Genomic DNA, 22,582 nt, shown 5'->3' with positions numbered 1-22,582 from the left:
ACAAATAGCCATGGAAATTATCTGGTGTGAACTTAAAAACTGAAAACAAAATGTGTTTGTAAAAACAACAGAAACATAAGTCTTCATAAAATTTGCCTGTTTGTATGATTTTTGGTGTACCACATCTCGGAAAAATGAATGTGGGACTAAGGGACATCTGAAAAATTAAAACATAAGAGAAACTATTTAGCGTCAATCCAGTGACTGCATTAAACTGAATGTTTTTCTAATTCATTAGAGACCTTAAAGGACACTAAAGCTTGGATTTATGGGCTTTATCCACTCGTGTATGTCTTAAATTTCTGTAAAACAGTTCTTTGGGGTTTTAATAGAGACGCAGCAGCGACGTCATCCCTGTAAGACCCACGTGTTGTCTGCAGCCAATGAAAATGTAAGACGTTGTAGGACCGGTGTTCTGACAAAACCCCGGCACTAGGGGTTAAAAAATGCCGTGCAGTCCCAAGTAAAGTTGGACACCTGCTGACCACACATGCAAACCATCCCAGGCATGAAAACCTCATTTCATTTTAATAGGATTCAAATTTGCGCAGTTGCTCTGCAGCTCTGACAAGGGCGCGGTGTCCACACCCACCGGAACCACGGTCCCCGCCGGTCCCCAGGCGCTCGCGCCCGCTCCCTTTAAGTACTCTGTGCGCACTCCCGAGACACCAGGAGATATGGCGGCGTTCATGACTCTGAGTCAGGTAACAACTCCAAACAGCTCAAGAAAAGTAATAAAATTTATTAGAAAGCGTTAACATCTGACAGCGACAGCGGTTATGTGATCTGACTGCTTTAGGTCTTCATAAGATAGGATGAATATAAACTACTGTGAACGCTTTATTAAGCTTTCGCTGTCAACTAAGTTGACAGGGTTAGCTAGGTTAGGATAGCAAAGTTAGTGTACGCTTTAAAGGATAAGGAAAGCGACTGCTGGCGAAGACAGTAATGAAGCTAGTGTAGAGTGTGGTGTTGTTGAAAACAAAACACGACTAAGTGGCAACTAAAAAAAAAAAAAAGGCCTTTACTTTATGAACTGACTATGTTGGAAGTTTGTTGCCATTGAAATTAGCCATTCGTTTTCTAGCAACTTAATTTAGTATATTTGATGCTTAATACACATTCATTTGTAATTTGTTTCCTTTAGTTATCAAGTGGAAACCCAGTTTATGAAAACTACTACAGACTGGTAAGGTCTACGTTGTTTGCTGTTGCTCCCCACCTCACTTCAGATCATTTACTGTGCATTCATCTCTGTATGATCTTTTATGTAACCCCATTCTTAAAGACACTTCTATCCTCTGTATCCTCCTGGTAATTTCCTCATGATTCTTTATAGCTCGACCCAGGAAACACAGGCAAAATATCAGCTGGCGATGCAGCTCAGTTTCTTAAGAAGTCTGCCCTGTCAGACAGCACACTGGGAAAGGTGGGTAACAGTGTCACCTACATGTACACACAACACACAGTCATGTATTTGACCTAACTAAAATCTTGTACCTTTGCATTTATTTATGTACGTATTTTAGATTTGGGATTTGGCAGATTCAGAAAGAAAAGGCTACTTGGACAAGCGGGTAACGCAGAATTTCTTTGTAAATTTGATGGTATTGTCGTGCTGATGCATGCAGAAAAAACAGGATTTGTTCTGCTTTCTTCCTCTTTTTTTTTTTTTTTTTTTTTTTTTTTTTTTTTAGGGTTTCTTCATAGCTTTGAGGCTGGTGGCATCTGCGCAGGGTGGAAATGACATAAGTCTTCACAATCTCAACCAAAACTTAGCTGCACCCAAATTTGTAAGTTATAATTACAAATAATAATGATAATTATAAATAACTCTAAAGAACTGAATTAATCAATAATGTTATGGGAATTATTTCTGTGGATCATATGAAAACTTCATTATTTAGTGTCTTAGAAAATGATAAGTTGATGCATTTCATTTCACTCTATTTCTTCTTTTTTTTTCTTATAGAAAGATACAAGCAGCCCATTACTAACTGTTTCAACAACAGCATCTGATTCACAGTGGGCCATTAAGGTAAAATGTTATAAGGTTTCAAGAACTGTCATGAGGATATCACAGAAAAATGGGCTTGTCACTTAAACTTGAGTTGTTGTTGTTGTTGTTGTTGTTTTCTTTATTTCCCAGCCTGATGAAAAGGGAAAGTTTGAGGGAATTTTTGAGAGTCTGTTACCTGTGAATGGCCTCCTCTCTGGTGATAAAGTCAGGCCAGTTTTGATAAACTCCAAGCTACCTCTGGATGTGTTAGGAAAGGTGATGTTACATGTCAAGTACTACTATGCAGCCTTTTTTTTTTTTTTGTAATTTTAACAGTTTGTTAAAATTGAGCACTTACTCATTGTTTGTGCAGATTTGGGACCTAAGTGATGTGGACAAAGATGGACACTTGGACAAAGAAGAATTCACCGTGGTAAACTGTGATTCCATACTGACATATTATCTGGGTTCCCTTCTTTATTTGTAATAATTGGTTATACTTTCCATTTTACAGGCTTTGCATCTTGTGTATCGCACCATGGAGAAGGAGCCGCTCCCCACTAGTTTACCCGCTTCCCTTATCCCCCCTTCTAAGAGGAAGAAGACTGGGGTTGGACTTCCAGGTGCTGTTCCTGTGCTGCCTGCTCTGTCTGGCCTTGGAACTGGTCCAGCTCTTCTCAAAGAAACTTTACGCAGCACTTCTCCTCTGGTCAACACTACTCTCCTCGGCACTGCTGCTCTTTTTGGCTCCGGTGCTGCCAACCTTTCTCCAAAACAGTCATTTAAGTCCAGTTCTCCGGTATGTTGCCTCACATTGCTTGTGTGGACAGTATTATTAGTCGAAGATGCGCAAATGCCTCTTTATGGCTGTTGAGTCATGTGATTAAACCCAATATATAATATCAATGTAATTGACAGCACAGTGATGTTGCTTCAAAAAGTTTCTGGGTTTGGACCTCCTAGGGTTGGTCTTTGCGGAGGTTGCATGTTGTACCTTTACCTGCATAAGTGTTTGAGTCCTCCAGTTTCCTCCCACAGTCCAAAGAGAAACATATTGTGTCAATTGATGATTTTAAATTGGATATGTGCATACAATTGAAGCACATAATAAAGTGCTCTCTGAAGCTGATGTTGGTGGAAAGCACTTTAAATGATCATATCACATATGACCATGCATATCAAACGAATGGTCACATGACTATTCGTTTGATGTAATGAGGGAAAATCACTACATTTGTTTATTTTATTTTTTTTCTGGGTTCTCTCTACGTGTCACAAGGGCAGATTCTTAACTCTTAAACAAGCTAGGTTGCCATGTATTAACTGTCTTTTGTTGCAAATGGGTAGACTTGTTTTGCCACATTGTTCTGAGCATTGTTCAAAGGCCAACCTCTCTCTACCAGGATACAGCTTCAGGGATTTCAATTTTGGAGAAACAGGTTTTCCTGAAAGTAACGAGTAGCAATACTTTTACTACCTTTGTACCTTGACCACTTGATCAGTTGTTATGTTGTTCTGTCTTTTTTTTTTTTTTTTTTTTTTTTTTTAATTCATGGCCCTTTCTGCTTCTTTAAACGCTTTATTTTATATTTTGTTTTTTAATAGTTTGTTTTTTGACAGAAATAAAATGCAAGGTATGCATTTCATCTTGCATTTTTTTGCATATATTTTTTTGTATTTTTTTATTAGCTTGATTAGTTACAGTTTTAATGTATTGTGTATGTTATACAGTTGTGTGAATGTTTGTGATAGGGCAGTGAGAAAGCATCCTACAAATGCAGTTCCATCTAGCTGAGGACTGTTTTTTTTGGGGGGGGGTTTGTTTTTACTGATCTGTTTTAACCATTTCATTGTGCAGATTCACAAATTCCTCTTGTTGCGTGAATTAAACCTGTCTGCACCGAAGAAGAACTGTGTGTTTGTTGTATACTGAATACTGTGTTCATCATTTCATATCACACAATGTCTTCTGTTGTCTCTAGCCGGCGGTGAACTGGGTTGTACCAGTGGCTGACAGAGAGAAATATAAAGAAATTTTCAAGAACACGGACACTGACAATGACGGCCTCGTCAACGGCGGCGATGTCATCGAGCTCTTCATGAATTGTACGCTCTCCCAGACGATGCTCGCACAGATATGGTAAGACCACAGCTCAGACATATTTAGAGATTTTGTTTGTTGGGTTTTTTTTTTTTTTTTTTGTATGTTGTGAATAACATGTTCCCAAAGCACTACAGTGTAAGAAAACACAAGCAAATTACATTTTCTTCATTACACCCTCACAGTGGCTTTTAAAATACAATAATTCATATATGGTTGAAGTGCAGACTTTCAGTTTTCATTCATAAGGGAATCAATAAAAGTATTACATTAATCATTATTAGGATAAAAATCCTTTACAGTTAATGACTGCCTGAAGTCTAGAACACATGGGCATTGCCATATACTGTCTCTCCTACATTGAAAACCTCCGCCAGGCCTTTACTGCAGCCACCCTTAGTTGCTGCTTGTTTGTGGCTCTCTATGCCTTAAGTTTAGTCTTCAGTTACTGAAAAGCATACTCTGTTGGGTTGAGATCAGGTGACTCACGTGGCCATCAAAGAATATCCAATTTCTTGCCCTTGAGAAACTATTCGGGCTCTTTTGCAGTTTGTGTTGCGTTATTATCCATTTGCACTGGGCACTGTGTTGCTTACACATTCATAAAAGTGTTTGATTGTATGTGTACCTCCTGGAGAGTGTTCTTGATTTGGTTATATGAAAAATGATGGGTCATTTCTCATAACCATAGAAATAATTCTGTCATCATGAACTTCAGGTGTTCCTGAGCTTTCATTTGCATTTCTTCTTATTAGGAGAGAACAAGTTTGTGGATTTGACCAGTCCTAAAATTGTTGCTCTCTCTCTGATAGGTTTATCTGGGTTTTTATCTTAACGTGTACATTTAAAATCCACTGTGTTGGTGTCACAAAAACGGTTTCATTGTTCAAAAAGTTATAGACTTAACTCTTTTTGTTGCCATTGTGTTAAATTGGTGAAGATGTCAACATTTTCATACATTTTTACACTTCGTCCTGTTTTGATTCGATTCCATTTGACTATTTCTGTGCAATTACGAAGGAGGTAAAAAAAAAAACAAACAAACAAAAAACCCCAGAACTGACACGTGTGAGACATTATCAGAGGTGTAAGCATCACAGCAGATGCCTTTGTGTCAAAGTAACTGAGGATAAAACAGAGAAAAATGTGAAGGAGATTTTCCAGGCCTGATCTTTTATAGCATATAACCCCCCTGAAAATATGCTGCAGTAGATCAAAAACTAAAGAAAACCACGAATCAACATGTGGACATTACTTGTACAAAGACTGATGCTGCTGAAGCGGAACAGAGCAAAGTTACAGCGGTTTTATCGCTGTCGGAGGTTATTTTGGGGAGAGAAAAAATCAGAAGCTGACAACAATGTATACAACAGACTGGTGCATAATAGGCAAGTGAGTAATGCAGAAAATAGAGTTGTTGTTTTTTTAATGGGAAACTGGTCTGGAAGTATAGAAGTATATTGGGCAGAGAGTGACGAAGCCTGCAGTTCAGAATCTGTCAGATGTCGGCTTTCAGCACCCGACATGTCCATGTACGAGCTGTCGGGTTAACGACGCTTTGTTTACATCTTTTTGCAAAATCCGTTTACCTGCTCTTTAATCATTTGCTGTTTTAGCTGTTTGGCAATTGTTGAAATGTTTTTGTGAGCTTTTAGCGGAGGTTCTGGCTTTTATGGCAAAATACATTTATATTTAAAAATAAATTTTAAATGAATCGATACCAGATTATTCAAATTAAAGTCGATTCCAACTGGAAGTCGATTTTTGTTTTCTTTCTCTTTTTTAAAAATGCAAACATAGTCAGGAGGATTCTCCCAGATAAATCTATATAGCACCATCTTGTGGCCACTTAAAATTAGATTCAAGAAGTTTATTGTCATATACACTGCAAAACACAAATGGTTACAATGAGCAATGAAATTCTTACTTTGCAAGTTCCCTTCACACATCTAAATACACAACTAACTAAAAAATAAAATAAACCTAAGAATAGAAAAGAATAAAGTAAATTGAATGCTGTGTACGCAAGAGTAGGGTGTAGTTACAATTTTAAAAGGCAGTGCAAATATTAAAATTGTTTATATTGTATGAAGTTGTATTATAGTGTATATAAATGTTCAAAATTGCAAATTTACAGGTCAGGTTATTGAAGGCATTGACAAATCATCTGAGTTCAACCAAATGACTACATTTGGTCTAGAGAAGTGGAACAGAAGTGGGGGTTTTTTTAAACATGATTTAAAGGATGCTCACTTAACCAGCATAAAATGGACCATTTGTCCATGGTAACCACTCAGTGGGGATTTATATTTGTAAAAATTGCTGATATTATTGCTCAGAAGTATGTAATAGGGTGAGAAAAATGTCTCCTCTTCCTCCATAGGGGACTTGCTGACACAAAACAAACAGGCAAGCTGAACGAGGAGCAGTTTGCTCTAGCCATGCATTTGATCCAACAAAAGGTCAATAAAGGCATCGACCCTCCCTCTGCTCTCACTCCTGACATGATCCCTCCATCAGAACGATCTGCATCATCAGCTATGGGCTTTGTGAGTTCTGCCTATACCATATTCCAACCACTTCTTCATCTGTCGGTTTGCCAGTTTATTACAATTTATTTATTTATTTATTTATTTATTTATTTATTTATTTTTTTTAAACAAAGTGCTTATTAAAAATTGCCTTCTGTGAGACCAGAACTTGGTTTCTTTCTTTTTTTTAAGGTGCACATTGTGAGTAGTTGGGCCTTTGCCACAAGGTGGCGCTCTTGTTCTATTATATTCTCTCTCTCTGTTCCAAAGAGAAGGTGAACAATAATATGGGAACATTTAAAGTGCTGCCACCTGCTGTCATCATCACTGGCTTGACATTTTTTGATCTTCAAGGAAACGCAGCATAAGAGAATACCATTCTATTATATTAAAGAGGATATAATAGAACAAATAATTTTTAATATGAGTAGTGAAATGGGGCCACTGTTAAGTGGGCAATCAAGTAAACCAGCATGTAACCTTTTACTTAAATTTATCTGGGGGGAAAAAAACATGAATTACCATTACCAAGAAGTTAGCTTTTTATTTTTCAATGAGTGTAAAAGTAAAATTTAATCTATCTGAACTAAGTGGGTTTAAGCTTGACTGCCAAGGTGAGGAAAACAAATCAGTTACTCCAGTTGAGCTTTTCAGACCAATCATGCTTTTATTATTAATATTATCAAATTAATGTCATCATTACAGTAAATTCTAAGAAACACAATTTAATTTAAATGCACTGAAATTCTGGGCCAATAACAACTTTATAAATAGGAAGTGAACCAATAGCTGATGGTGTTGGCATCAGCTATCAGTTATATATCTGTATCAGTTATATATCATGGATAGTCTATTTCAGGTGAAACACGAAGCTTAAATAGATTATGTGTTGTCTTGGTCTGCTTCAGCAATTTTGCAAATTGCCCAATATTTTTGTTTAGGCTTCTTGATATGGCATGGGTCTGTTTAACAATAAACAGTCTTCCAAAATTTACTGTTGCATTGAATTCTTTTAAATAGCCTTGTGTGCAATTTATGTATCGTCTGGCTGGCTTGCTCCTACGCTGACTGTGTGAGCTGTTTGTATTTCCTTCCTCTGACTTTTGTTTCTTTAGACACAACAGCGGGGAGCACCTCTTTCCCACTGCATATCACTCACATCTTCCCTGACCTCTTTTCCCTCCTTGTACTCCTTTGCCTGTTAGAACAGATTCTTCGTCGTTCGCCTGTCCATTTCCCAGTCCTAATCAACTGTTTCTGTGCTCCCCTCCAGTCACCCTCATCATATCTTCTCTCCTACCTTTTTTCTCCTGTCTAACTCGTCTGTCTCAATGTCTCTCACCTCAGGACGGTATCGGCTACACAGGGTCGACAGAGCCGACAGGTATCAAAGAGCTGGATGACCTCAGTAAGGAAATATCTCATCTGCAGAGGTGAGCCCACTAAACCGTAACTAGCAGTAGGGACAGTTTTGTTTTGCTTCCTGTGAGGAAAAAGTAGACAAGCTTTTAGTAAGGTGATGTTCTAGATCAAAGTTTTTTTCATACTATTGTACTGTTTGTATACAGGATGCATTGTACTCAACAGCTGTCAACATACTTCTCACTGTGTAACTCTATACGGATTGCTGACAAACATGAAAATGAATTGCAGTAAATGGTTACAGTTGACTACACCTTTGTCTGTTTTTGGACTGTTAAATATATTTGTATTATCACGAGACATTTTTCTAATGTAATTTGGCACCAGGGTTTAATATAATCATTACCCCAAATGGCCCAGAGTATGTTTAATTTAAAAAAACAAAACGAACAAAGACCCCACACAAACAACATGTTGGGCAACTTGATTAACTGGCTGCTGGCCTTTTCTGGCTATTGACAGCAGTCCAGGAAGTCATGGTCATGAGTTAACATTTGATGTAAATAGTTTTTTCTTGCAGTCAGTATTTTCACCCTATGGCCAAACACTTGTGGTGTAAGAAGGAAGCAACTAAGAGAATGTGTCAAAGAATAGTGTATAAAGACTGCAGCGCATGGAAGGTGCAATCGTTCCATTAGCATTTACAATTCAAAATAGATTTGTGCATACTGTAAAATACATTTATAAGCCAATAAAAAGTATTAAAAATTCATCTCAAGCAACCTTTTTTAAAATTTTTTTATTAACAGGGCACTTGATAACGCACCAACAGTGACATAGTCATAATGAATGTGCTGCAGAAGGACTATGAGCGAGTTTAGCCTCTTTTTGTTTAGTCTCGTTGCATTAGGGTGGCTTGACAAAACTAGAAAACCACAGTCAGAGATAACAGATATCGCATCACGTTAGCGGTTTCAGCATTCTTTGTTAAACCAGATATTTGGCTGCAGGCTCTGTGCACGTTCACGTAAAATGGGGCAGTTGATGAGTCGCTGGAGATCTGTAGTGGCCGTATAAATAAAATAAAATAAATACCAGTAAAAAGTAACACTGTAGCTGGAAATAACAGATGAAAGTAATTGTTGTGAATTGATTTCCATTTCAAGCACACAGAGTGTATCAGTTCACATTAATACATTTATTTTACTGCTCGGTGCTGATGCCCATTAGACCTCTAAAACGTTGAACTTTTTACATTTAAAACATTAAAGGTTACTAGGTGTGTTAATTTCTGTGACTTTTCCATAGCCTTGTAAAAAAGAAATCAATGTTGGCAGATCATTTTGATTGAATATTTTAATTCTGATTTCTCTTATCCATTATGTTGCCTGCAAATCTAGACAGAAAAATCAAACACTGGGTATAATTTTTGTCATTTGCCTCTCGTTTGTTGGTGAGTGATGTCCATTTTATAACCTCTCTGCCATTGTTTGGCTCGTGTTTTTCATCTGTAGAGACAAATTCATCCTGGAGCATGAGATCAGAGAGAAGGAGGAGGCCCTCAGACAAAAAAACAGTGATGTGCAGGTAAGACTGAATAAAATAAAATAATTTAGTTTGCCTGGTTAAAGTTAAGTTAGTTAATGGTATTCATGAGTAAATTCCAGTCCGTTTTATTCTACAATTTAAAAAGTTGTCAGAAATACTTCAAATCCAGCACAAATTGCATAATTTTGAGGGGAACTGAAGGCTTAATAACTCAGAAAAGATCATGCCTAATAGCTATACTTTCTGCAAACACATGTGCCTCTGTGCGGGTTTTCCTTGACCCTCAGGGCTTGCAGAATAATTTGGAAAGGGAGAGCAGCAGCTTGCAAGACCTGGAGTCCCAGAAGCAGGATGCCCAGGTACGCCTGGAGGAAATGGACCAACAGCGCTCCAGGCTTGAGGGAATGCTCAACGACATCAAGCAGAAGTGCCAGGATGAAACCCAGAAGGTTAGAGATGTGACACACTGAAGTGATGCGCATGTATTTCAGTTGAGAAATGTTATTGGGTTTTGTGTTTGGCTACTGGTGACAGTGGTACACATGCATTTGTGGTTTTACTGTAGTGTAATCTTTTTGGTCTAAGCTGATAATGGTTTGGTGTCAGTGCGATCTCTGATATCAGGCCAGATGTCAAAACATTGGTCATCTGAGGTTAAGATTTGTTTACATGAAAGTGGTGAGAGTTAGTATTTTTAAACACATTCACCACATATACAATAAGGTCTTTGTTTAGAAAGTCAGTGTAACTGCTTTAGAGGCAGCTGTGCATATTTGGCTTTTAGTTTGTTGGTGCAAGATGGATGTGGAAAAAAAAATATGTAAGAAGTGAAGCACTGATTGCATTTAAAAAATTTATAATTGAAATCTACAATTTCTAAATGAACCGCAAGCAGGATGTTGATCCTGCAGATATAAACTCCTTTCTTTTTGTTTGGAAGATTTCATCTCTGCAGAGCCAGATCCGCTCACAGGAGACTGACCTCCGCAGTCAGGAAGATGAACTGAGTCGCACCAAAACGGACCTGAGTAGAGTCCAAGAGGAGGAGGCACAGCTAGAGCAGAGATTGCTGTCCGGTCGGACTCAGCTGGACAGCATCATTAAGTCACTCAAAACCACCCAGGATGAGATCAGTCAGGTCAGTTCAGAGGGAAAGGCAACAGGTTACTTTAGGATGTTGTGCCACTTCAGACCACCAAGCTCCATAGTAGCATTGTTGGGATTAAAGATCAGGTTGGAAAGTGGGATAAAGGTCTAGATATCCAGTAGTACTAATAATAACACTTATACTAATTTATGCTTATCTACTAGTGAAGTTTCAACTAGTACGTAAAGTTAAATTCAAGTTTGAATTTAACTTGTTTTTATTTTCTTTTGTTTTTTAAATAATCATTTTGAAGCAGACGTTTACTCTCTTACTCCTACCTTTAAAGGTACAAAACACCTAAACCGCTTACAGGCAGTTCAGTTTATATCCAGATTACAATCCTGCCTAAAAACAACCGCCAGCATTTCTACCCAAAAATTTGTTAGCCCCAGTTGATACAGATTTGTTATGCTCCCTTTAAGTAGTGGAATTATTGTATTATTTTTTTGTATTTTTCTTTTGAAGTCTGTTTATTTCAGTTGGTGTCTGGAAACCGTTTTCTTATTTCAGTTTAGTTTTTAATATTTAAAAATGTTTCCTTTTACTTTTGATTTTCTTTAGTTTCATTTTCAGTTTTGGCTTTTTCTTTTGTCATGATACGGGGAACGTTTGTCAGGGCCAGAGGAGGTCACAGTATTTATATTGTCATAGTGGAAATTATTGGTTCATAGACAGTGAATGATTTAACCTACCTACCTTTGGACATAAGTGGATAGATATCAGTGTGGTTCTTTAGAAGCATGTTGGTATACTGTAGATTGACATTCTTTGTGTTTTTTAGGCTCGTGGTAAGTTGTCACTGATTCAGGAGAGCCAGAAAGAGTTGACCAAGACCATTGAGCAGTACAACAATGCTTTGAAAGAAATCAACGCAGGAAACTTGAGCAACCTGCCGGACCTAAATGAAGGCTTTGCTGAAAGGGAGGATGGAAGCTTCAGAAGTACGGTGAGGAGACCACAACTACCTATGAAGGATTATTCATTCACAATACAATTTTAGTCTAAATCCAAGAAACTCATTTTTTCTGTTCTCTAATAGTCTGGATTCAGATTTTGTTTCCTTTGTCGTTTTGCTCTGGAGATGCTAGAGAAGTGCAAATGTACCCAGACTTGTAACGTGGAAGTTAATTTCTGGATATTTTCCGGGTACATTGGTAAAGGGCTTTACTGATAAGATTGTTGCTGATTTGTTGTTTTCTGAATGGTTAATCAGGAGGGCTCTTTAAAGTCAAGGATAGCCATGTTCAACAACAACAGTGCTGCCAAGGAGACTCAAGCAGACCCCTTCAAGATGGAGGATCCCTTCAAATCTGACCTCTTCAAAGGTGTGAATACTTCCTCAAGTCTCCTTATTTACTCCTTTTTCTGTAACGACTGTGGCCCTGTCAGCTGCTGCTTGCATTCAGTTTGTATCCCTTCTAATGAGCTTTTCTTGTTAGAGGATGTAAATGATGGTGGTGTCCTTTTTCTAGATCCATTTGGAAGTGATCCTTTCAAAGAAAGCGACCCTTTCAAAGGCACCTCATCTGAAGACTTTTTTAAGACAACTGACAGGCCAGACTTGTTTGGATCTGGAGACCCCTTTAGCAGAAAACCTGTACCTCCAGTCAAGGTATTGACTTTTTCCCCCCCTTCCCCAAGTGATACTACTTTGGAGTGTTAATATGGCTCTTTTAGATGCAGTGCGATTATTAGTTCAAGAAGATTTTCTTTTTTTTATGCTCGCAGATAAATGGAAAAGCAAACCAGAAAGAGATTTGTGGCGTGGTCATAGTGTGTACATTTTAAATGTGTTTGACTGAATTAAATCTCACTCTGTTTGTTTTTGTTTTTTCCCCTTCTTTTGCATTTGTCAGCCAAGTCCTTTTGGCAGCAGTGACTCCTTCAGATCAAACAGCCCAAAAACAAAGGACTCAGGTACAGAAGAAACATGGGAAGTCAAAGCACACTGAAAGAGACTTTAAATCTCAAATTATTAAAACCAAGAATAATTTGTTTGCACATAGCCCCAGAGTTCTTCAGTTTAACATTTTTTCAATTTCACTTTTATTAAAATAGCAACCAGCTCATACCAGCAGTCATCTCAAGAACCGTAACAATCTGATGATCCCCTTTAATCAAGTACTTTGAGAGGCAAAAAAACCCCCATCTTTTAACTTTAACAGGAAGAGGCCTCATGTAGCTAGTTTGTAGTACATAAGTTGGACAGGTCATATTTAAATATGTTACTCATCCTTCTCCATTCACTGTTATTGAGACGATGATGTATGATCGTGTTTTCATGCACGAATCCATGCCGATTTCCACGTATAGTCATCCCTGTACTAATAAGAGCAGATTTTCCAAGCCTTTTACTGAAAATATGACTCTAAAAACAGACATCTAAACATGAGAACTCTCTTTAGTTGTGAAACCCATCTTAAAAGAGTCTTTTTGCCCATTCTGGGTGACGTGTTAGATTTAGATTTTATTTTGGGGGGAGCACCAGGGGCAAACAGTTTTTACTCACTGTGGCTTCAATTTTTCCTGTGGTTTTGGGCTATTTTTAGTCGAGTACCTACACATTTAACTACTGACCAACTAAAAATACCCCCCACCCCCTGGAAAAACAGGAGGCTAACCGGAGCCAAGCATAACAGAAACTCTGTGACTGCTGGTCCTTCTCTACTAGAATACACTGCCACTCCTTTAACCAGTTCCCTTCTGCCTCTGTCCTGTCTTTATACTTGCTGCTGTTGAACTGCTGTGCCTCTTTTGGTGCGGAAGTTGTTTTAAGTTGGTGGCTGCTGCTGGTTGATGCTCTGCCGTGCTACACGTGTTTAAGATGAACACAGAGTCGACTGTAGACCTGAGCTGAGTTACTGTGCGCAAAAGAAAAACACCGATCCTGCACATGAACGGGCCTTTTGTGGTCGAACACTCACAACAAACATATTCTCTTACGATGTTTTGTTTTTTCACGGTGAAAAAATGCAGGGTTGTTTTTTTTTTTTCTTCATTAAGTGGCATACTGCTGAGCTTCAAAACAAGCCAGGCATGGTTATAGTTAACAGGACGCCAAATGACGCCCGATGCATACGTCAGGTTAAACAAAACCTCTGCTTTACAGGTTTTTTGTAAAATGTCATGGAAAATTAAACGGTCATGCCACATTGCCTCTTCTGAAAATAGAAAACAGGCCCTTTCAGAATAAGCAAGATGCAGAGAGGATTTTGAATGTGTGGTTTGGGGCTGAACTTCATTATAGTTTCTGGCTCTTTCCATAAATGTATTCAAATGTTCCAAATGCATTTCAATGTACTCTTGTCACAGGTTTGTTTGGGAAAGCAGACCCCTTTGGAAGCAACTCTTTTGGAAGCAAGGGGGGTGGATTTGCTGACTTTAGTCAGATGTCAAAGGTAAGCTCTGGAGACTTGAAGTTATGAATCAGTTGCACCATAAAGCATAGTTTTCCACTAAAGCTGAAGAAAGCCGTGCTGTTAATTTAACTTTCATCGTGACTGAGGTCTTGTTTTTTTTTGTTTTTTTTCCTTCCAATTTATCACATTTCTGAAAAGGGTCTACCTTGTATAAGTCCAGAGGCTTTACATCTTAGCTGACATTTCTGTTGGGGTCATCGTTTTGTATACAGCTAATGGTTTTTCTTTTCTTTTTGTCTTGTGTCTGAGAAGAAGTCGGACAATCCTGTACTCCCAATCCCAAAGAAAAGTGTGCCTAAGAGGCCTGCACCTCCCTATGGTAAGCATCGAGTTTATTCATATGTATATCTATATAAAATAACATAAAACGTGTTTTTGATGAACTTGACTGCGCATGTGCAGGCATGGTGTTCATAACTAGGAAATAGAAATGGGTCAGATCTGCTAAACAGATCACACTTTTTTTTTTTTTTATATGCCAGTGATGATGGTACATTCTCTTTACTCATATGTAACTCAAAATAAAAGCATAAGAACTTTTGGGGGTTTTCACGGCGAGTAACCGTCCTGTGAAATAAGGATTTGATGCTTAATGGTGGTGGAAAAAAAAAAAAAGAAAAAAACAACTTCCCTACTGAGGTGCTAGGGTGCTGAGAACATAATTTCTTCTTTTGATTTGGTAAACAGGAAAGCTGCTGGCAGAGATACGAGTCCTTTAAATGATAATGCTGTTATTAAGACTCTGCCGCAGTGATGTGTTAAGATATTCTTGTGTACAGGATGAGGAGCCTTGAGAACAACTTTCTCATCCTTTTTTTTTTTTTTTTTTTTGTGGTTTTGTTCGTGTTGTTTTTTTTATGCACATGTGAATTCACACATTACCTAGAAGCCATGCCCAGTACATGCCCTTCCGCTGTGACCTTGCACTTATTCTTGTAGCAGAAGCATCAGCCTGGGAAAGTTAGTGTTCCCCTTTACCGCACAGAAAAGGGTAGAGATGAGTAGCCATGGTTTGTCTTGAACTAGAGACGTGCTTCACGTGTGATGGGGAAGTGAGAAGTCCACTCTCACAAACCGTGGGCACCGTTGACTTTCTGTATTACAAGGACAGTTGCTCAACAGTTAGAACTTTTAATATATTTTTTTATTTGATTGGATTTATTCTTTTGCAGCTGTGTTGCAGCAGCATTTGTAAACAACTCTAATAATACTTGTTTTTCTTTTTGTTTTGTTTTTTCTTAATCAATTCTTTTTAATTTGACAAATCAAAGAATTAGTTTTTCGGAAAATTGAGCCCTTGAATTTGCAGGAGCAGCCTGTGCTGCATTGGTGCACAAAGTCCGTGAGATAAACAACATTCTCACTTATTAATAGTACCATCATTATAAGAAATGTGTGCTTACTGTACACAAGGGTGTGTCCATCTTTTACAATAGCAAGTTCCAAAAAAGCAACCGTGTGCATGTTTAAGCTTCACTGCATCAGTGAGCTGTACTGAAAAAGGTGTTAACCACATTTTTTGAATCAATGTGGCTTTCCCCTGGGTAACTACTCTGCTTGCATGAAGCTGTTGGCTTCCTGTGAATATTTAGTGGCAAAGTATTATGCGTTAGCCTTTAAAGTGTGAGTTCAATTTCCCAAGGGGGGTATCGGTGAGAAATATCTCTAATGAAGATGCTAACAGCAGCATTTTCTGTCATGTTGGGTTTTTTTTATATATATTATCTTATTTAAATGTCCTTCCTTCTCTGATAGGTTTGAGTCCATCAGAGCTGCTCCAGAGCGTTGGCTCCACAGCAGATGGTGCAGACTCTTTCTTTACGACACAGTCGAGTAAAACATCCAAAGATTATCCTATGGGTTTTGCAAATTTTGCATCTGTAAGTGTAGTGTACTTGCTGTAGAGTATATTTGCCTGCACAAGCTGCTGATCTCATCTCGATCTTTAGATTGCTGTGTTCAAGCCACAGAGGTGTCAGCTCTGTGTCATTGGGCCTCATTCTGTTAACGCCCCAAAAGCAGTGTGTTCAGAAGGCACTCAAAGAACTTTTGTGTTTACTGGCTGTTAACTAACAACTGACAGAACATGTGAGAGCTTTTCAACTGCTTGGTTTAGAAGGAAAGTAAATGATTGCATGACTGAGTTGGACAGTCCCTCTGCTAGTCTCTGTCGAGTTATAGATTGGCTCTGTGCACCTGGTAAAGGGGCTTGCATGCTTGCTGTCATCTTTGCCTTTTCCTTTGAGAGGAAGCGAGGATTTATAAACTCATAGTTGGCGAGTTCATGAACTTGCCTGGTCAGGTATCACTTGAGGAGCATTTTTCAAGTCTCGAAGTGCAAGCTAAAGGCTTATTCGCTGTCAAAGCATGATATGCCTCAAAGCAGAGAACAACAGAGTAAATCTCCCTCTTTATGTCCCACCTTCCGCTTATTTGCCATCTTGTATAGCCTAACGGCTGACTGTGCTCTCATGTGGAGAGGTGATGCATGGCAGCTTTTTGTGTCTGGTTTGTATCACTTGACATGATATGTATTTATTTTATCCCTCATCCCAGCATGACTGTTGTGAAAGGGATTTGTGGTTTTTATATCGAGCTCTGTGTTGTAATTTTTGTTTTTCTGCCAGGATCTGAACATGTTAAGGTAAGACTGTATAAAGGTGTGCTTTTCGATTCTTTGCATGTGAAAAACCTGTCGGCAAAGCATAATCTAAGTAAAGCGATTCTCGAGCATAATTATTTTCCTCCATTCCTGCATCCAAACACAGAATTTGGGAAATGTGACCATTGATTTGTTGTAGTGGAGCAGCACCTTCTTTGCTGTCTTGTGTGATGTAAAAGTGAAATCTAATTGTCTTTAATTTGCATTCAATTTTTGATTAGTATTTTTCTATGTATCAGATCATTTAGCTAAATAATGCAGTTTCTTGAGAATCAGCCCAACTAGAAACGCTTGATTTTTATTTATTTATTTTAAATTTTTTGCATATTTCTTCCTGTGTTTCGTCTGTTGTGTCTTATACGACTACATTCCTGCTTTTTATTGCGCACATCTAATGTTTGTGTCTCTGCTCCAGTTTGGAAGTGAGAGCGAGCAGCTGGAGTGGGCCAAGCGTGAGAGCGAGCATGAGGAACGGGAGAGGTTGAGGAGGCTGCAGCTCCAGGAGCAGAAGGACCTGGAGCTGGCCATCGCTCTCAGCAAGACCACCATGCCGAACACCTGAGCAGGCGTGCTCCAGCACAACTTTCTGTCCCCTTCACTTTTCCTTACAGCCCGCCATCTACAGGCTCGTGACAACAGTACCATCATTGGCCCGACATGACTAGCACCCCCTGTTACCAACTTGTGCAAGAGCCCAGTGTTTCTGCAGCTATGACTGTACTTGTGTTCAAATGACTCCACATTTAGCTACTAGTTAAGGTTCATTGCTCCCAAACTATGTGGAAACTATAATCAGGGACAATATGGAGGCACTTGATTTAAGCCTTGCTTCATCCTCCAAGAACATGGATTTAACGCAAGCCAAACCGGCAGGGTACTCGACTACTACAACCTATATCTAACTCCATATCTGGTTATGGCTAATCAGCCTTACCTTATCCAAATTTGTGGGGGCTTTTTTTGAAGGTAAAATAACATTTTAAAAATATTTTTGTTTTATTTAGAAACGAAAGCAGCTAATTTGTCATGTATGAAGTGAGATACATCCTAAAACTGTTTTTATATCGCTCAGAAAAATCACAATGAAAGTCGAAACATTTGCTCTGCTGACATTCAATTGACTTTTTTCAAATTTATTTTGTTTTGTTTTTATTTTGTTTTATTTCATTTTTTAGGAAACCTCTTCTTTTAGTGTATATAGTTATACGGTTTTATTTTGAGCTCAACCAAATAAAAGACGGGGGAAAAAAACTCCATTCCTGTCTTAAACAAGTTATGAGATCATCAGTAGCATGATTTAGATTCTCATTTTAAATGCTACTGGTGTTTCTGGGCATTTATGCTTTCATAGCTAATATTTATATAAGTAAAGTGCATGAATTAAAAGAGTACTGGAATATATTGGAAATCCTAAAGATGCTAATGATAATCATTACGGTCTTCCTTTCCTGTGAACCCAGCTCTGTCCACTTGGAGCGCTCTTCCTCTGCGAACAGCTTGTTTGTCAGATAGATCATCATTGGTTGCATTGTTGTAACACCCAAATAGCTCCCTGCAACTAATGCCTCTATTAAATGGAGGAAGTGTAAACCTCTCTTGTTTATACTGGTGCTGTTACACCTTTTTACTACTTCTGCTATTCAGCCAAATCGACCTTTTGGATATTTATTATTTTTCATATGGATTTGTGTTATCACTGTCTAGTAATCTAGTGGGAGGACTTTTCTGCAAATGGCCTGAATTATTGCATCCTTGTAATCATACAAAACACTAATCAGGTTTATGTGGCACATAATGTATGCACCGTTATTTGGACATGCACAGAGTGACGGCGCCTTATTTTTCAACACGTTAACACTGTAATGTGCTATTGCTGCACATTATGTATATAATTTTGAGGTAAAGGTTTGAGTTGCTCAAAACTGTAAGGACTTTTAATTGAATAAAAGTGATTTTTAACACCAAGCACAGAGAGAGGTAGGTCTGATTTCTTAAATATTTCCACAACAGCATAAAAAGAAGTGAGTCAGGTGTAATTGCAAAATTAATGTTTCAATGGTAAACAGAGAATGAATATACAGCAAGTGGCCTTGAGAAACAGGTGCTGAGCACTGCATAGACTTGTTATGAAGGGGGGGGTGGTAGTTTAATTGTTCTTGTGATGCTTCTTTCTAAATCTAGTTCTTGAAGTAAAACTAGAGTGACTCGAACATTGATTGTTTTTATGTCTTAGAGGTCTGGTTTGATATTGGAACACAAAAAAGTGAAATGAGAACGACATATTTGCATGTACTGGGTAGATATTTTTGGCCCAGTGTGTACTTCCTCTTTTTTCGTTTTAAAATATGATAAATTTCAGTGTGTTGATAAACGCATTTGAACTCTCTTTGCATTTGCGTTTTATTGCTGCAGGTGAATTTACTATACAAAGTAACTGAGTTACACTGATTCAATTAAAACTGTTTTATTAAGTTTTTTAAAAGACTACGCTTTTTAGAAAATGCCATCTGGCTTTTATATATGCACTCAATGCACTCTTTGATGCGGGCAAAACGACTGCTCACTGACACTATGCAGCCATAATGTGCACGGACTTGGATACTTTGAAACTGTAGTGCAGAGTGACTGTGTGTAATTGTAGTATTAAGGCTCTTTGATGTCCTACTATAATTTCTACCCATCAGAAAGGGAGTCTAAGGGCTCCCTGATGAGGGTTTGCTGTGCCCCTCTGTCCAGACGGCTCCTGGCTCACTCTGTAATTATGGAAATGGAGTGTTTGTATTTATAGGCTAAGCCCACAAGCGGCTGCCCTTCTCTGTCTTGCAGCTGCAAAACATCACAGTGGAAATCAAGTGCTCGTGTTTTAAAATTCGATGTACAATTTAGAAGAACTGATGTGACAGTCCGCAGGTCTACTGCACCTTTTTACCAGCAGTTATGAGTTATGTTGAGTGGCTGGATGTATCCAATAAAAAAGAAATGTGTGAACAAGTGTAAGGAATGAGTAAGCACGCAAGCGAAGTAAAGACTTCTCAAGCCAAACAATTCAGTTCCATTTTTTTTAATATTTACAATAAATACATGATTTACAGTATAAAATCCAGGTACTTTTTTTTAATATAAATTTAAGTAAAAAATAAAGCACAGGACGTCAAGCCCTGATAGTGTACAGAGGGGCTGGAACCAAGAGTTTCACACTGAGATGGACAAAAAGCATTTAAAAAAAACAACAAAAAACAGTATAGGCCATTCAGACATTGAGGCAGTTTAAATAAAACATTGTCTTTTGTCTTTGCACATATTAGGCAACTGTATGTGCATTGCATTCCTATCAGCGAGAACATGTACTGCTTTTTTGGCCATGTCTTCTTTCACAAAGAGGTTTTTTTTTTTTTTGTTTTGTTTTTTTATACAGTAGCACAACACAGAAAGGCACTTTTGTGTCAAACACAGCATTCCAGTTCTGTCAAAGGAGAGTAGTATATACAGGGCCAGCCCCTTCTTGGTCTGCCTGCTCTAAAGCAAACAAAGCTTTTCTAAAGCTTAAACAACCAAAGTAGTACCAGCTACGTTATTAAACAATAACACTAAACATTTTTTGAATTCAATATCATAATATGCGTCTTTGGTCATGTGAGGAATATTTTAAATAAAAAATACAGTTGAAATCGTAATAATAATAACCCCCCCCCCCAATCGCCCCGAGTCCTTATGTGGGTTACTTCACATGTGTCTCTTCATATGAAGGGCCAGGTGGTCAGACCTTGAAAAGGCGCGCTCACACAGGTGGCACTGGAAGGGTCTGTGTCCGGTGTGTTTGCGGAAATGACGGGTAAGCTCGTCGGAGCGGGCGAATTTCCATCCACAGCCTTCCCAGCTGCAGTGGTACGGCTTCTCACCTGCGTGAAAAAAATTTGAAAAAAAGTTTATTAGGCTGTGCTGAAACGGCATTTTGTTTTAATCAATGCGCTGCTCTGTGCGTAACTGCGCACTTAAAAAAGATCATAGCATACTTCAGCTCAAACTTACCGGTGTGAGTGCGGAGATGTGCCTTCAGGTGCGAGCTCTTTGTGTAGGTTTTTCCGCAGCCTGCAAACGTGCAGGTATGCGTGGCTGTGCGCTTCCGTGGCCACGTGCGCCTGCCTCTTTTGGGTTTGGACTCCAGCAGTTCGAGGGGAGATGAGGGTGGAGTAAGCATCACCCTCTGTGCGCCCGGCTGCAGGCTGAGAGCTTCATCATACATGCCAAAACCAGCATGTGGAGCGTGGTAGGCCATCTGCATCTGTGGCGCCTGAGGGTGGTGCTGGAAAGCCACAGTTGTGTGATATTTCTGCTGAAAGTTCATGGGCTGGCATAACTGTCCCTGACAGTCCGAAACTCCCTGGTCATTGGGACTCAGCGGCGGAGTCATGTTGCTGGCCGCTCGGGGAGAGATGGCCACTCTTGGCTGCTCAAAGGACATCATGCACGAAACGTTGCCTTCTTGCTTGATTTTGCTGCAGCTCTGGGGCACCATGCCCATTACGGGACCATAACTGTCCATTGGTGGCTCTACTTTGATGTTCTCCGGGCGGGGGAAATGCGCCGTGCTGGCATAAAATCTTCCCTGAATGCTGGGGTTGCGCGTAATGCCATAGCTGTCTGTTCCTTCGGAGCGGAGTTGTTCTGTCATGAGGCTGGCGCCGTACGGGGGCGGTGGGGAGCGATGGTCGTCTGCTGGGAACGATGGCATAGAGTTTCCAGTCGTGTACATGTTGGGGTCGGCGGTGCCCAGATAGTCCATCGCGCTGTCTGAGCCAGTTGTATTGGCGAGAATAAAATCCAGATCCAAATAGTTACTCAGATCCTCGTCTTCCTTTTTGTTTTGATTGTCCAGGTTTTGTACCATTTCAAGCATGGACCAGCTCGAAGAGACCAGTTTGTCCATCTCTCCCTTCCATCTCTGCAGGAATGAGGAGAAAAAAGCAGATGAGAAACAAGCGACTGCAAAGTTTTTTTAGAACCAAAATATCTATTTTTTCGAAGCAAATAAATTATTCTTACATGATATTTATATTATTACAAGCAGAATCAAAATCACGGATATTTAAAAAAACAAACACACACAAAACACAAACACACAATTGCGTGACATTGTTTCAAACTTACATTTTCCCAGGGTTTTTCTCTTTGGTTTGAGAAAGTCGAAAATGACGGTAGCATCACTCCGGATAAGGCCATCGTTGGGTAAAGTAATATAAGTTTCTCTTGTCAAAATCGTGCTGTGTTGAGCGGCAGCCGCGCAGGGGTCTGTGCGCCTATTTCACTGTCGCTTCTCCACAGTTTCACATCAAATACATGAACAAGTTTAAAAGTGGTAGGAGGTCCTCCGAACCTTATAACCCTATTCCGAGCGCGCCTGGCCAATTGTGAGAGCTCAGGAAACAACGTAAAGTTTGGTAAATTTAGCGCTTTATAAAGCAGCTCGTGCAGACTCACAGCTCACTTGTGTGTGACAGGCAGAGCGGCTCGCACCAAGCCTCTTTGAAAAGGGCGGGCCCTAGCTCGGCCCCTCCCACATTGTGACGCAAGATATTTGAAGTTTGTTTTTTAAATGATAAACACACTGTATAGCAACCATATATACTTACGTAATAATCTAAAAAGAACAAGTACAGTGACAGAAACTGCTGGAGGCAAAGCCGCACCAGCAACTTAAAAATAAAGACTGTCAGTACTCGAGTTAATCACCAGGACACAAAGGAGATGTGGCTTTTCTGATGAACAGTAATAAAAATATAATTAGATTGGGATTAGCGGGTTCAGCTCTGGAA

General features: G+C 39.1%; 2 protein-coding genes across 5 annotated transcripts; one reads left to right on the top strand and one right to left on the bottom strand.

Annotated features, from left to right (window-relative positions):
• The first annotated feature begins 529 nt into the window (after window positions 1–529).
• Window positions 530–18,735, top strand: LOC102296825 (epidermal growth factor receptor substrate 15-like 1). Of its 4 annotated transcripts, none has more exons than XM_042226585.1 (23): window positions 530–704; window positions 1,148–1,189; window positions 1,340–1,429; window positions 1,530–1,577; window positions 1,698–1,793; window positions 1,973–2,038; window positions 2,150–2,275; window positions 2,373–2,432; window positions 2,514–2,798; window positions 3,982–4,139; window positions 6,484–6,649; window positions 7,979–8,064; window positions 9,508–9,580; window positions 9,829–9,990; window positions 10,482–10,679; window positions 11,470–11,634; window positions 11,902–12,013; window positions 12,161–12,300; window positions 12,545–12,605; window positions 14,001–14,086; window positions 14,360–14,426; window positions 15,863–15,987; window positions 17,185–18,735. In XM_042226585.1, exons 1-23 carry the CDS (start codon window positions 678–680, stop codon window positions 17,329–17,331), a joined length of 2,586 nt encoding a protein of 861 aa, XP_042082519.1. In that variant the 5' UTR covers window positions 530–677; the 3' UTR covers window positions 17,332–18,735. The 4 variants fall into 4 exon arrangements, 3 of the variants coding, with proteins under 3 accessions (XP_042082519.1, XP_042082520.1, XP_042082521.1); XR_006055116.1 differs by having other exon boundaries at window positions 531–704; window positions 15,863–16,751; window positions 17,185–17,283; XM_042226586.1 differs by lacking the exon at window positions 15,863–15,987 and adding an exon at window positions 16,735–16,751 and having other exon boundaries at window positions 532–704.
• A 1,079-nt stretch (window positions 18,736–19,814) lies between these two features.
• klf2b (Kruppel-like factor 2b) lies at window positions 19,815–22,289 on the bottom strand. The gene is made up of 3 exons (XM_005936662.3): window positions 21,918–22,289; window positions 20,799–21,711; window positions 19,815–20,668 (listed from the first exon to the last, which is right to left on the bottom strand). The coding sequence occupies exons 1-3, from the start codon at window positions 21,987–21,989 to the stop codon at window positions 20,493–20,495; spliced, it is 1,161 nt and encodes a 386-aa protein (XP_005936724.1). The 5' UTR covers window positions 21,990–22,289; the 3' UTR covers window positions 19,815–20,492.
• Between the last annotated feature and the right edge of the window lie 293 nt (window positions 22,290–22,582).

Source organism: Haplochromis burtoni, unplaced genomic scaffold (assembly GCF_018398535.1).
Source record: "Haplochromis burtoni strain Fernald_Lab_line unplaced genomic scaffold, NCSU_Asbu1 Contig_219, whole genome shotgun sequence".
Classification (NCBI taxonomy): domain Eukaryota; kingdom Metazoa; phylum Chordata; class Actinopteri; order Cichliformes; family Cichlidae; genus Haplochromis; species Haplochromis burtoni.
This window is presented reverse-complemented; position numbering and strand designations above follow the sequence as displayed.

Excerpts from the sequence above, each read along its gene's own strand:
- LOC102296825 (XM_042226585.1), top strand. The coding sequence starts at position 678 with ATGGCGGCGTTCATGACTCTGAGTCAG. Across the intron at positions 4,140-6,483 it reads ACGATGCTCGCACAGATATG|GGGACTTGCTGACACAAAAC; the intron begins GTAAGACCACAG and ends CTTCCTCCATAG. Across the intron at positions 9,581-9,828 it reads AAAAAAACAGTGATGTGCAG|GGCTTGCAGAATAATTTGGA; the intron begins GTAAGACTGAAT and ends CTTGACCCTCAG.
- klf2b (XM_005936662.3), bottom strand. The coding sequence starts at position 21,989 with ATGGCCTTATCCGGAGTGATGCTACCGTCATTTTCGACTTTCTCAAAC. Across the intron at positions 21,712-21,917 it reads GAGAAAAACCCTGGGAAAAT|AGATGGAAGGGAGAGATGGA; the intron begins GTAAGTTTGAAA and ends TCATTCCTGCAG. Across the intron at positions 20,669-20,798 it reads ACATCTCCGCACTCACACCG|GTGAGAAGCCGTACCACTGC; the intron begins GTAAGTTTGAGC and ends TTTTTCACGCAG.